Raw genomic sequence first — 13900 nt, forward strand, 5'->3', positions numbered from 1 at the left:
TGATGTCTCTATGTTTATCAAAGAAAAGGTACACTTTAATTTTAATTCTGTTTATTTTAATGTAGTTTTTTTATATTTTAATTATGATAATGTAAATAACGAAGTTTTTGTTATTAATCTGTTTATTTTGTTGGTTAAGTTTCACATTCATAAGTGTAAATTTTCTAACAAAGAAACCCTGTTTTACAGTGTTTTTGAAAGAGTTGGAAAATTACTTGTGTACTATTCAACATAGTACTAATAGAAAGGCAATTAAAACTGTCAGTTTGTGTTCTGTCTTCAAAATTTTTGAGTAATGTAAAGGTCATGCATGTCTCTGAATATGTGTGTATATGTTTTTTATTTTTTTACCTTTTCTTTTATCCTTTGCTACCCTGGCTTTGTATTGTTTTGTATGTCGTTTAAAACATAAGAAAAGAAAAAACCTCCGGCAAATCAGTTTACCATAATACTGCTACTACGAATAATAAGCTTAATTTATACAGCATTTTTCATAAATACTGCTTAAATAAAGTGTATATGTAAGTGAAAATATAAAACTATACCGTATATAATCATTGAATATAATAAATTCTAATATGTAATAAGAATAAATAAATACACAAAATTAGAAGGCATTCGCTTCTGATCACCGTGTTTGAGTTTATTTTGCAACAGCGACTGAATGACTTAGAAGGCTGTAGATATGAAATCACAGGTGTGATGCTGATGAACAATGCTAGCACCATCATGTACAGAATGGAAAGAGCATGTGCAACAGTCACTTCAAGTATACAGATGCATTATAAAATACATTATTGCACAGGTTTTTTTTTTTTAAAGAAACAATCATCTTCATGTATGAAAACTCAGAAATCATGAGCCAACAATGCTAAAAAAAATCTAAAATGGTTCAAATAAATTACTCGTACGTGGTAGTACACATTTTCCTTTTCATTTTTCAAAGTCTTATATATCTGGATCACATTATCACAGTCTTTCCTGTGGCCTATACAGATGAATAAATCAATGAACACAAAACAAATCTCTATAAATATGTTTTCAGGAGAACCACTTCATTCGGTGACAATTTCTCACCCTTCACTTCAGGCACTGTAGATCCAACTGTTAGGAGAGGTTAGAGACAAATTCCATGACTGGATTGAGGTCTTCGGTGAGCTCTTCTGAGAGTGACAGTACCGTTGATATCACAGTTTGTGTAGACTCTGAAACCCTGTGAAAAGTAGATTCATTAATTATGCTGGATTACTTTTGCTTGGAAGCAAAACCACTCTCACCAGCTCATGTGATGTGCTGGCAACTGAGGATCCAGCTTCGACCCTTCCTCTTTCGAAAGAGACATCTTCAGCAGCTTGAAATTGGCCTCAATTTCCTTTTTTATGATGGATAATGGCAAAATATCTTTGAGCGAGTTTAAGACTTGCTGTAACAGAAACAAACAAAATGATACACAGAATCAACTTTCTTTGGTTTAGTTTTTTTTAAAAGGTCACATACTGTAGATAAAATGATGATCAAGTCAAACAAACTCACATGAATTGCTGATAGCTGATGTGCGATGTACTTATGACTGTCCAGATGTTTGACATCTTCATCTAACTGCTGACTGAGAACCAGCAGCTGATTCAGCCTCCCAATATGAGGAAAATAAGCTGGAATGATAAAACATTTCCCAATCAAACTGATTAATCAGCTATGCTTTATTAAAGAACGCACTGATTAGGTGTAAATAAATCTTCCTGTGTTTAAAATATGTGAGATTCTAGCACTTTTTAATTGTTTGTTTGTTTGTTTTAATAGATTGTATATATTATACACATACTATAAATGTATTAAAGAGGCGAGCTCGCTAAATATTTCTAAAAGATAAAAAATAATTTTTTTTAGAATTCACTTTTATGCAACATTCTATGTTGTCTTTTATTATTACTATTATTATTTCCATTTTTGGTATGCATTTTATGTATCATAAAGTGCATTTTTAATATGTTATATTAATTTACTAATATACTTGATGCTTTTTGTAATGTTTTTTCATTGTAAAGCACTTTGAGCTGCATTTCTTGTTTGAAAGGTGCTATTTAAATAAAGTTTATTATTATTATTATTATTACCCACATAGAGTCCAAAGCACTGGGCAGTGAATGTTACTGTACCCAATTATCATTCTCCCCATTTATTCTGTGGTCTCACCATCTGAAGGTGGTCTTTCCAACATGTCAATAGGGCTGCCATGTATCATATAAACTTCAACTCGAGGGAATAGAGTGGATAATCCTACAACTTCCAAATACTCCTAAAGAAATGGAAATAAATGAAAACACATCATCCAGAAATGGGTTAAAAGGAATGGTTAATTGTTTACCTCAAGCTGAAGCACCGGTTCATTGAGATGTTCAAGGCACAGGTTCATCTGATATATTATCTCAGCCCCTATAAACAGAATCAAATTTAGAGGTTGTAAACATATTTGATAGCAATTACCAATTTCGATTTTCAGTAAAAAAGTGCAGCAGCAAATACAGAAGTGGCACGAGGTGTTTTTTTCTCTGCGCTTTTAAGGATGGGCCAACCACAGTCTGGGTGAGAATTTCTGAGGTGAAATGCTGTTTTATGTCATACAAATAAATGTAATCGCCTATCATTTTTTTACTTCACCCTCTGGTATTGTTCATTTGGAATCAAAAGTGACTGAACACGTGAAATTTAACTTTTTCTTATTTTCAGTAAAATCAATGTAATATATTTTGTTCAATAATACTTTTTCATGAGAGAATTAATGAGAGACTTTCATGGTCCAAATAATATTTCTGCAATAATTATGATCAATTGTTGTGTAATTATTGATTTTGTTTCTAAAATTTTTATATTACTTTAGTTTTCAGTTATGGCAGTATTTCATGTTAAAATAGAGACAATGCCTTCAAAAATCCAAGTGCCATGTGGTGGGAGTAATAAAAGAAAAACACCTGCAATTGCATGGTTTAGCCACTAGATACCTACTTAGCCCTATATAAAAAGGCTTATAAATTCTCTAGTTGTTTTTAGACAATACTTACTTTTTTTAAGTTGTGGATTTGGATATATATTTAGACATTGTCAAAGACAACTTTTTGTAAAGGTATAGATTTTTTTGTTTGAAATGTCAGTTTTTGCATTAATTTTACTAGTCAAACCTGAACACTAAGACATTTTGTTACACAACACCAAAATTCAACAAAAATGTAACAAAAATGAACAGGAATGCTTTATCAGAGGTTAATCAATCTGATTTCAACCTCTTATTTAAGTCTTCTGGCTCAATTTTGCCATATTGGTACAGCCACACCAGTTCATTTTTGTGTGTTGTGTGTGTGTGTGAGTGAGTGAGTGTTTGAGTGGGTATGTCTGTTTTGTATTTTTGATGGTTTAGACTAGTGTAACTCCTTCCTTGGTGTCTGTGCAGTTTTTACTGCATTGTGGCTGAATTATTGATTTTATTTCACGCATTTGCAAAAACATGCGTTGTGTTAGTCACACTAGTTCATACCATTTTAAATACATTTTTATGTATAATTTCATTCATTATATATTGTTCTAAAAAAAAGTACCCATACAAATGTACAATATACAATAATTAGTATTTAAATGCCAGACAAAGAAGGATAACTGTTTTAATTTTGTTCTCTAAATATATTTAATTTCACTTTATCAATCAAACAAAGAATCATTAATAAAAGTATGGAGCTATTTCCAATGTTTATTAAATAGTAATAAACATACACATGAAAAATCTTAAGACCTGTTCCATGATTCCAATGAATTATAATAAAACACTGCTTATTTAGAAGTTGTCACGCATATTTAAAGTGACAGGTATACTAAGAAATCAAAGTAAAAAAACAAAACATTTAAATAGTGTGCTGATAAAGAAAACAATACGTACACAGTACTGATATCTTGTATTACAAAAAAACAAACAATCATTTTCCTGCAAAGCTTCAAATTAAAAAAAAAAATACAGCTGTAGTTAAACATTTTTTCTATCACAATAATTTCCTCAAGAAGTGCATCTGAAAAAAATAAATCCGTTAGCAGAACTTTGCCAAGCTATTTTAAAAAAAGAAGTCCTGCTTTTGTCACAATTATTCATTTACATGCTTCATAATACAAAACAGCAATAAGTTCCATCATATTTCTGCTCCTTTTTGTGACAATATGATACACCAGCAGAAGAGTCCATTGGCTGCAGCAGAAAACCTGAATTTCCCTTGAGTTAGAGCGGAATTGATTTACTGATCAGTCTGGTGAAATTTCCCAAGAGACACGAAGTTATGGCCGTCCACCAGGATTCAGCGTGAGATTAGCCATGAGCTCATGAACCGCTGCAAATATTGTGCACTCTCCTGTTGGAAAAAATAAAAAAGCTAGCATTAAAATTGATATGTAAATATAGAAACATTAAATGTTAAACAAATAACAGAGAAATATTTTATTCTGATTTCCATATCAATTTAAATATTCATATTCAACAAAACAGATGTGCAAACCTTGTCGTGGTGGATGGTGCTCATTGAACCTCCTGAGGATGGAGCTGACCATCAGGGCCGCGGCTCCCGAAGAGCTGTGCTGGCGGGGGATATCAGCCTGCTGGGTCAGTCCAGTAGCCATGTCATACACAATAGGCACTATGATGCTGATGGGCTCCTGGGGTACCGGTAGCCTCTGGGTCAGCTGGAGCTGTGGAAGAGCATCACTTCAAGTTAATACATGTTAGGAATCCATAGTAAACTCAAACCACAGCCCACACACAAGTTGCTGGGCGTACAATAGCCGGAATATTAGTGTAATAACAAAATTAGAATTCAGGACATGGTCATATAGGGTGAGATCATATTTTAAAAGGAGACATTGCAAACCAGAATGGAATGATTGAAGCACTTACAAAAAAGAGCATCTTGGTCTTAAGCACCACAGCAATGGTTCCTGGTGGGGCAATGGGAGGAGCGCTGGGTGGGATGGTCAGACAGAACTGCACATTCCAATTCAGCTGGGCCGCTTGGTCTGGGAACTAGAGGAAAAACAATGGGCCAGTGAGCTTCCAAATGAACAACAATACCACTCAAAAGTTTAGGAAGTTATTTTTTTTATTGTTTTGGAAAGAGGTCTCATACTAACCAAGGTAAAAACAGAAATATTGTGAAAAATTACAAATTAAAAAACTGTTTTCTATTAGAATATATTTACGCATTTTATTCCTGTGATGGCAAAGCTAGATTGTTGCTTAATGCTTTACATTTTCAGAAGCCATTATTTCAGTCTTTAGAGTTACATGATGCTTCAGAAATCATTTTAAATATGCTGATTTGGTGCTTAAGTGATACTTTTTTCTGGATTTTTTTTTTTATTAAAAAAAAGGTCAAAAGAACAGCATTTATTTGAAATCTTTACTGACCATATTAATGTATCCTTACTAAATACAGGGTTTCTGCAGACTTGAACAAGTTCAATTTAAGACTTTTTAAGACCTTTTTAATACCACCTTATATGAAATTTAAGACCTAACCCTGTAATGGAAATACATATTTTATTACATACATATATGTACATGCAGAACATGAATGCATTTACACACCGTTTCATGCAGAACATGAATGCATTTAACCTGCAGTTACAAATGCATAAATAATGTTTTGATATATTAAACATAAAACATTGAATACTGATATTTGAAATAATTAAAAAAATGAAAAGATACTTTAAATGTGAAATTAAAACCGCCAGTAGGTGGCAGCGAGTCACTGTTAATAAGTGAGTCATTGCGACTGAACCGAATCATTTAATCGAGTGATTCATTCGGGAACGAAACACCGTCATGTTGTTCAGTGTTATTTAACTAGATCATGTTATGAATAAACTAAACATTTTGAATTTTTACATCAGTGTGTTTCTTCTGAGGTCATGTGTGCTGTCACTCTCATTTGTTCTGAACTGAAGTCTCGAGACAAACAGAGTGAGCCTCAGCACGAGCTTGGGGTCTGTGTTCCGCTAACTTGCTGCAATTATCTCTGATGACGCACTAACGGTCTGTCCAATGATTGTAAAGTCATTAGGTCCGTCAGACTGAAGATATTTTAGCGGTAATGAGACCAAAAATATTTAAGACCCATCGAATCCGAATTTAAGACATTTTAAGACTTTAAGGCCTTATATTAGGAAAACGTTATTTAAGACATTTTAAGACTTTTTAAGGACCCGTGGACACCCTGTAAATAGAAGTATGAATTAAAAATCTAATTGACCACAACCTTTGGAAACGTCGTGCATGTTTGCACACGACCAAAAATAAAAGATTCAAATAAACATGAACGTGCTTACCAACTCCAGTTTCATGATGCGAACACAGTCTCTGAGTATGTTGGTGGGAGCTCCTAACAGCTTTGTGAAGGCATTTAGTGTGTTGTATTTAAAGGGTGGTCCTGCAACCTATGGTGAAAGTGAAAGAGAATGACTTGCATTTGCATGACTGCAGAATACCTGGCTTGATGGTATGGCCAAGATGGCCGCTGAGTGAACAGATTTGCTTTAAATATGAAAAAAAAAAATGCACAGCTAATTGCAACCAACAGAATAGTGAAGATAAGTGTTTTCAAACTAGTTTTAAACAGGTAGTCCCAAACTGATATTAAGCCAATGTTGTTAAATCAGGACATTCAAACCAACACATTACAATTCTCTCAGCTGCTACCTTCCAATACATAAACTGAACAAGAGGAAATTTGACCTTCATGATAGTGAGTTGATACAGTGAGTTTTTTCCTACCCTGGTCTCAAAGAACTTCTCCAGGACCTGCAGCTCCTCCTGCGACCAGGGTCCAGTGTTTTCTGGTGTGACTTTCAGCTGCAGAGTCTGGTAGGTTTTGGGGTTTAGAGCCACTCTACATTTAAGCACTTCTGTCTTAAACATGATGACACCTGGTTCGTTGGAGTTCACAATAGTAAGCTGTTAAGAGAAGGTAATCGAGAGTGATGCAAATACAGTGTATAAGCAGAATCATATCACTTTGACTGGTTAAATTATGTGGTTTCTGACTCACATTGGGTTCTAACTGTATGATTCTCTGTAGGTGGCGTCTCATGATGACAGAACCCAGGAAGCGCTCCAGAGGTGAGCACAGGTAGCTGCCCGCCAGCCCTGGCACTGGGCATGGCATGGGTGAAGGCAGAAGCAGCACATGTAGTTTGCTGTGGGTGAGGATGGTGGGAATAGAAGCGGCCCAGGACCGCTGTGGCAGTTTAAGGGATGCAGGCATTGCCTGTGAACCTAAACACAAACACACAGTGATTGATTGAACAAAATCAACTACTGCTTATTGCTGGAAGTCATATGAAATGCAAATAATGTTAAATTCTCTCATTTACACAATTTTTGGGGGGAAATTTGTAGTTTTATTAAGCAAGGACATGTTAAATTGATCAAAAGTGACAGTAAAGACATTTATAATCTTACAAAATATATACAATATATATATATTTTTTTACTTTCTATTCAGCTTGAATCCTAAAAAATGTATCATGGTTTACACAAAAATATTAAGCAGCACAACTGCTTTCAAAATAAGATGAATTGTTTCTTGAGCACCAAATCAGCATAATAGAACGATTTCTGAAGGATCATGTGACACTGAAGACTGGAGTAATGACTGCTGAAAATGCAGCTTTGCCATCACAGGAATAAATTAGTAAATTCAATTTAAATCGTTTTTAAAAAAAAAGAAGCTATTTTGATGTTTTTGAGTTTTACCTTGGAGAGCATAACAAACTTCAAAAACATTAAAAAATCTTTACAAATCAAATTTTTGAATGTCGAACCTAGGACAAACTAAGTAATTATTGGGAGGATCTAGGTTATATTTTACCCCCAAAATCAAAAGAATTCATAATAAATACTGGGTCATCTATTCTTGATGTCTACCTTTACAACCATCAAGATATTTTTCATTGCAGCAAAGCCAATTAAGAAGAAAACCTCTAGCTGCAATTTAATAATAATAAATAATAATTATCATTACTGTAATGTGGAAAAAAAAATTATATTTAAAAAATAATAAGTAAAATACTGATCTTATCGTGTTCTGATAAGATCGATCAGTCTTTAGACTCTCTGGACTTACTGGTACCAGTTCGAGGAGAGTGGGATGGGTCTGGAAAAGGTGAGTGCAAAGAAGGGTTGCCTGGTGACATGCCAGGGATTCGTGCCCCGGGAGAGGCTAAAAATAATAATAATAATAATAATAATAATAATAATAATTGCATCTTAAAAATATATTAAAATAGCAGTTATTTTAATTGTAATATTATTTTACAATATTACTGTATTTTTTAACAAATAAATGCAGCCTTGGTGGGCATAAGTGACTTACACACCCCAAAATTGTGAATAAAATAAAATAAAAATTTCTTGAATATTATCATGCATATGATTTGGACATAGATGTTTTGTTTTTCAAGTCCCACCAGTCAAAGAAACAGAGAGAAGCAAGAAATAATCAAGAAAGTAGGGATGTGCATCTCATGACTCAGGCTGATACGATACGCATCTCGATGCATAGCCAACGATACGATACATTAAAGATACATATGAAGCAGCTACCGATGCGATACGATACGATTCACCCCTATTACGATGCAGTGCGATCCGATTCGATGCAATGGAGAAAATATTATCACTTTTAATGCCTCGAGGCCTGTTTCATAAAACAAGTTAACCAAATAAGCCAGGTTTATTTCAGTTAGTCTGACTCATTGTCAAATGATTTGGTTCCAAAAAGCAAATGTAACATAGGCATAGATCAAGCTTAGTCACTGTGGCAACTTATGCTGGGAAACTAACCTGGTCTAAAGCAGGCTAACTGTCAGGCTAAGCTAAGCTCCTCTACTGACCAATAGGAACACAATGATATTACCACTGTCTCACATACTATTATTTGCCTTCTTTTTTTTTTTCTTTTTTTTTTAAAGAGTTTCTAGCCATGCAGCCTTTTTCTCTGGTTTTATTACAGCTGTACCTTTTATAGTTTGCAGAACAGATAGCAGCACATTAGAACATTACAATCTAAAATGGCTCTTTAAAGCATTAAAATAACTAAATTAAAAGTTAAAATCACTGAATTAAAAATGAAAATAAATAAAGAAAATGACTACATTTTAACTGCTATAAGAAACACACTAACTAATTTGAGCTTAGTAATTAGTACTGTACTAGCTTACATTTGATTTACCTATTACAATAGTCCACTTACAGTTACTCCTATCATAAAAATACACTTTATTTGTATGTTTAAAAATTTACAAAATACACAATGTCCAAAAACAATTTTTTTAGCAAAATGTATATTTTACTCAGAATTATTGCGCTCCTATTTGATTGTGCTTTCTGTTTAGCGTGCATGCGCGCAGCAGCGCTCGTTGCTCTCACGTGCCTCGCCCACTCCTGACAGCAAAATGGATATGTTTGCATGACTAACATTTACAGAAGAAAAATATACCTGTGACATATAAGTTATGCACTGAGGAAAACACAACGTCTCAAATGCATTAAACAGCACAGATATATTCTCCAGAAGTAGATGCATTTTGGAATCTTTAAGATTACTTACAACAGAACAGCAATGCATTTTATGGACGACCATTTCGTGAACCTAGGAGAGGAGGGAATTCTGACTTTGCTTTTGCAATCTGGCGCTTCTGAATCAGCTACTGTTTTGCTATTAGTTTAAGTATTTGCTATTGACTGTTCAAATGCGGAGTTTTGCGCATCGTGTGTGTGTGTGTGCGCATGTTTATGTGGTTTATGGGGACACAAATTTTATAATAACATAGGTATGACATAGGTATTACAACGAGAAGGTGATTTATGAGGACATTTTCAGTGTCCCCGTAAATCAAAAGGCTTATAAATAATTCAGAATGAGTTTTTTTGAAAATCTAAAAATGCAGAAAGTTTCCTGTGAGGGGTAGGTTTAGTGAAGGGCAAGAGAAAATACGGTTTGTACAGTATAAAAACCATTACGCCTATGGAGAGTCCCCATAAACCATAAAAACAAACCTGTGTGTGTGTGTGTGTGGGTGTGTGGGTGTGTGTGTGTGTGTGCGAGCAAGAGAGAGAGAGAGCGCGAGACACATCACAGTGGAGTCAGCTGTCTTAACCGTGGCTTGTGTGCTGCAAACACATATTCATCACTGTGTCTGTCATGAGACTCTGTTCCCCTTTCGGGCTCGGTCTTTACATTTATTTTGAAAGCTAAAGCTCGCGATTATGGTAAGGGGCGTTACATTTCCGACGAGTGCTTGCGGTGTTCGGCCAATCACAATGCACTGGGTCAGCTGGCCAATCAGAGCAGACTGCGCTTGTCGGAAGGAGGGACTTTGTAGAAAACTAAGCGTTTGAGAGAGGCGGGGCATAGAGGACCTACAATAATGTACAGTATTTGAAAAATAATGTGTTTTTTGAACATTAAAGCATGTCAACATTCTGTTACACCAAATACACAAAATAATGATCTTTAAAAAAGCAGCATATGACCCCTTTAATCCCAGTTTTTTCCGTGGTCTCCGTGGTGTTGTGATGCGTCATACTCACGCAGCAACAGCGGTGATGAGAGAGTGCGCTTGAGAAACAGTTTAGAGAGGAGAAATCAATCTTCTACATATAAAATATTGGTTACAGATTATTGGTCACTTTCTAAATAATAAAAGTATAGCGCATCCACCAGTAATTATATATAAATAAATTGGTTTTTACCAATGCAAATGTTAGAAACGATGCATCGCGATATAAATGCCAACTTGTATCCAATGCACACTTTTTAAACCGATGCATCGTATCGTTAACTTTTTATGCTGATGCACCAAGCAAATCGGGGAATCTTCCCATCCCTACAAGAAAGCATCAAGCAAGTGCTCATTTAAACTGACTACATCCTCCATGCAGAAAGTCGATCGGTAGCAATAAATTCAATGTCTTTCACCAGCCCATCAAAGACTGAAAGCCCTGGACCTCAGAGGTAAAAAGGAAAACCAATCAACAAAGCCCTGGATCCAGGCCTCCCGTGCACTTACCATGTGGGCTAGCAAAGTTGGAGGTCTGCCCCATAGAAATGCCCAGAGAGGAAGGAGAAGGGGTGGGCCCAAAGGGAGAAGGTGCTCGCAGTGCTACGCCAGGGGAATTGGCTGCGTGGATGTTTCCTGCACACAATTAACCGATCAGTGGCCTCATCAACATCTAACAAGAGCTTGTCACTCCCGTTCCTTCATGCTCACTTTCACACACGCTGCAGCTAAAGCGGAACAGGAGCTGCAGACCCCGAATGGAGATGGTCAAACATATGTATGACTGTGGGCAAGTTTCTTTGTGAGGTTGCACGGTAATGGTGCAATCAAACACAGACTGACCGGTAAAAGCATGCATACCAACAGACAGGAAGAGCTGGTGGGATGCTTTTGCAATGAGTGGGACACCAATGAGAAAATGCTTCCTCTCCTTTTGTTTCCCTGACTCCATGGTGGTATTGACCAGAACGGCACAGGCAGCAAAATGACAAGATTTGACAAGATAGAAACGCATATTTATTTACCTGGAGACTGTGTTGTTATCATGGATGGTGATGGAGGCACATGGTACGGGTTGGGGGGCGATGTGAGGGGTGGATAAACCCCTCTGCCTGGAGGCTGCGTCATGAAGGTGTCATCCATGCTTATCGGGGAGGGAGGGTTGTCGTCCTCGTTGACCGAGCGTCTGCGGGCATCTTGGTTACTATCCACAAACATGTTCAAGAAAGTCTGCGGAAAATCATGGAAAAAGTGACAATTACGGCCATGCACACCTCTACTGCAGCGGTTAAATGGACAGTCCAAAGAAAAATTAATTTGTCATAATTTACTCACCCTCAAGTTATGTTTGCAAAGAAACCGTTTTGATTTGAACCCCTTGATTACCATTGAATGAAAAAAAAATAGGCCTATGATGGAATCAGTGGGAATCAAAACTATTTTGTTACTAAAATTCTTCATAATATCTTCTTTTATGTTCCATGGAATAAAGCAAATCAAGTACAATACAAGTTTGGAATGACATGAGCGTGAGTAGATGATGACAGAATTTGCTTTTTGGGTGACTATCCCTTTAATATGTTTAATATTTTTGATCCACCCACCTTCAGTCCAGGGGCAGGATAGAAACCTTCAACTATCTTGGTATTGTCAAAAAGACTATAGGCCCCATCACGGATAGCCACCACACCTCTGCTACGGCAGTAGATGTCAATGCAGTACATGTTGCGGAAGGCCAGACGGATGTGAGTGGGTGACTGAGGCAGGATGGAGAAGCACTGGTATGCTGTATTGGTCCTTTGGGTGAGACCCAGCATAGGCACTGTGGGTAGCTTGTTGATGGCATTTAGAGGAGCTTGAGTGTCTGAGAGGACCTGAGAACAGACAAGTATGTGAGAATACCACCAGCAGCTGCTAATGAATAGCGATATATTTTCAATATCTATGGAAGCATATAGGTAGCGAAATTCAATTTAAAATACAATATGCAAAATGGCAATGCAATATTCAAAATGGCATTGTATTTCTGTATTTAAATGTACATTTTTCATTACCCATACATGCAAAGTTTGGTGCAAAAGTAAAATGAAAATTAAATTATATAATTTACATTTGCCATTTCCAACAGTAGTCTTAATATGTAAATTGCATGCACATTTGAACGCTTTATAAGTTGCGAAATGAAAATGTATAACACAAATTGATTTCATATGTGTAACATGTTCAAGCAGAAATGGAAGCAAAATGATCATTTAAATGCTATTTGTCCTAAATGCATTTAGACTAACAGTTAGAACACTAGAACATTGCATTTTCATCATGACGATGTGGGATATTTGTAGCAAAATTCAATTTGAAAATGCATTCCGAGCTGACCACGCCCACCCTCCGTCAATCATTGCTTCAAGGCAGGGATTGGCGGAAGCGTGGTACGTTTGGATCGTTTGAAACATGGCGGCTGGAGATCTGATAAGATCGTTGAATTCACTGGCAAATGAAGTGGAGCGTGAACAGAGAAATATATGAAGCGTATTCCATTCTAAAATCAAACGTTCGAATGACCGACCGACCGATCGAACTGCTACCGAACGTCTACCGAACATCTTGAGCTTTGAGCATCTTACACTGCGGGTGATCCACGTGATGCCAGCGTCTTGAAATTAGCTGGTGTTTAAACATTTAAGGAGCCAAGCTGCTGTGTAAAGACTATAAATGGACATTACAAGCATTACAATAATGATAAATTAATTATACAAAAAATTGTTTGAAATTCAGACTTCGAGTTTTTGAACAGAAGTCCTGAATGACTGTTATTAAAGGTAATTTAATGAATTTTATTGATTTTCAATGCCCCGCAGAAACCCTGCCTTTGTTGGAAATGTAAATAAATTATTTAAATTATGTTTGATTATGTTATAACACTTTTCAGTAACAATACTTCAAATGCAATTGCAAATCCTGCATTACCGTTTGCATTTTCGCTTTTGCGAACGCACAGTGACTGCCAAATTTCAAATGAAAAACCAAAGTCCATTTGCAACTGTATTTCCCATGTCTTAGGAGTTGCGAGCCTGTCATATTTAAATAGCAAAATTAATTACCACGTCTGCTTTTTCACTCTCGCTGCGTCGCGCATGTAACCTGCCAAAACTCAAATGGAATCGCAATTCCTTTTGCATTTGAATTTCCGACATCTACATGGAAAGCTGCCAATCATCGTCAGGGGCGGGACTATACTATGGGGCGTGTTTGTATTGGGAGGTGACGTCACTCACAGACGACCGTGCCGAATGCTCTGATCAATGGAGGT

General features: G+C 36.1%; 1 protein-coding gene across 1 annotated transcript in view; it reads right to left on the minus strand.

The window, feature by feature from the left end:
• Positions 1-3879: 3879 nt before the first annotated feature.
• Positions 3880-13900, minus strand: part of med14 (mediator complex subunit 14) — a 21025-nt gene continuing 11004 nt past the window's right edge. The window contains exons 21-30 of the mRNA XM_016286451.1: positions 12195-12464; positions 11616-11820; positions 11101-11226; positions 8154-8249; positions 7077-7303; positions 6803-6982; positions 6358-6465; positions 4925-5050; positions 4530-4719; positions 3880-4385 (exon numbers count right to left, since the gene is read on the minus strand). Of these exons, the coding sequence (XP_016141937.1) occupies positions 4312-4385; positions 4530-4719; positions 4925-5050; positions 6358-6465; positions 6803-6982; positions 7077-7303; positions 8154-8249; positions 11101-11226; positions 11616-11820; positions 12195-12464 (1602 nt within the window). The 3' untranslated portion in view covers positions 3880-4311. The remainder of the gene's footprint in view (positions 4386-4529; positions 4720-4924; positions 5051-6357; positions 6466-6802; positions 6983-7076; positions 7304-8153; positions 8250-11100; positions 11227-11615; positions 11821-12194; positions 12465-13900) is intronic.

Source organism: Sinocyclocheilus grahami, unplaced genomic scaffold (assembly GCF_001515645.1).
Source record: "Sinocyclocheilus grahami isolate Dianchi unplaced genomic scaffold, SAMN03320097.WGS_v1.1 scaffold209.1, whole genome shotgun sequence".
Lineage (NCBI taxonomy): Eukaryota > Metazoa > Chordata > Actinopteri > Cypriniformes > Cyprinidae > Sinocyclocheilus > Sinocyclocheilus grahami.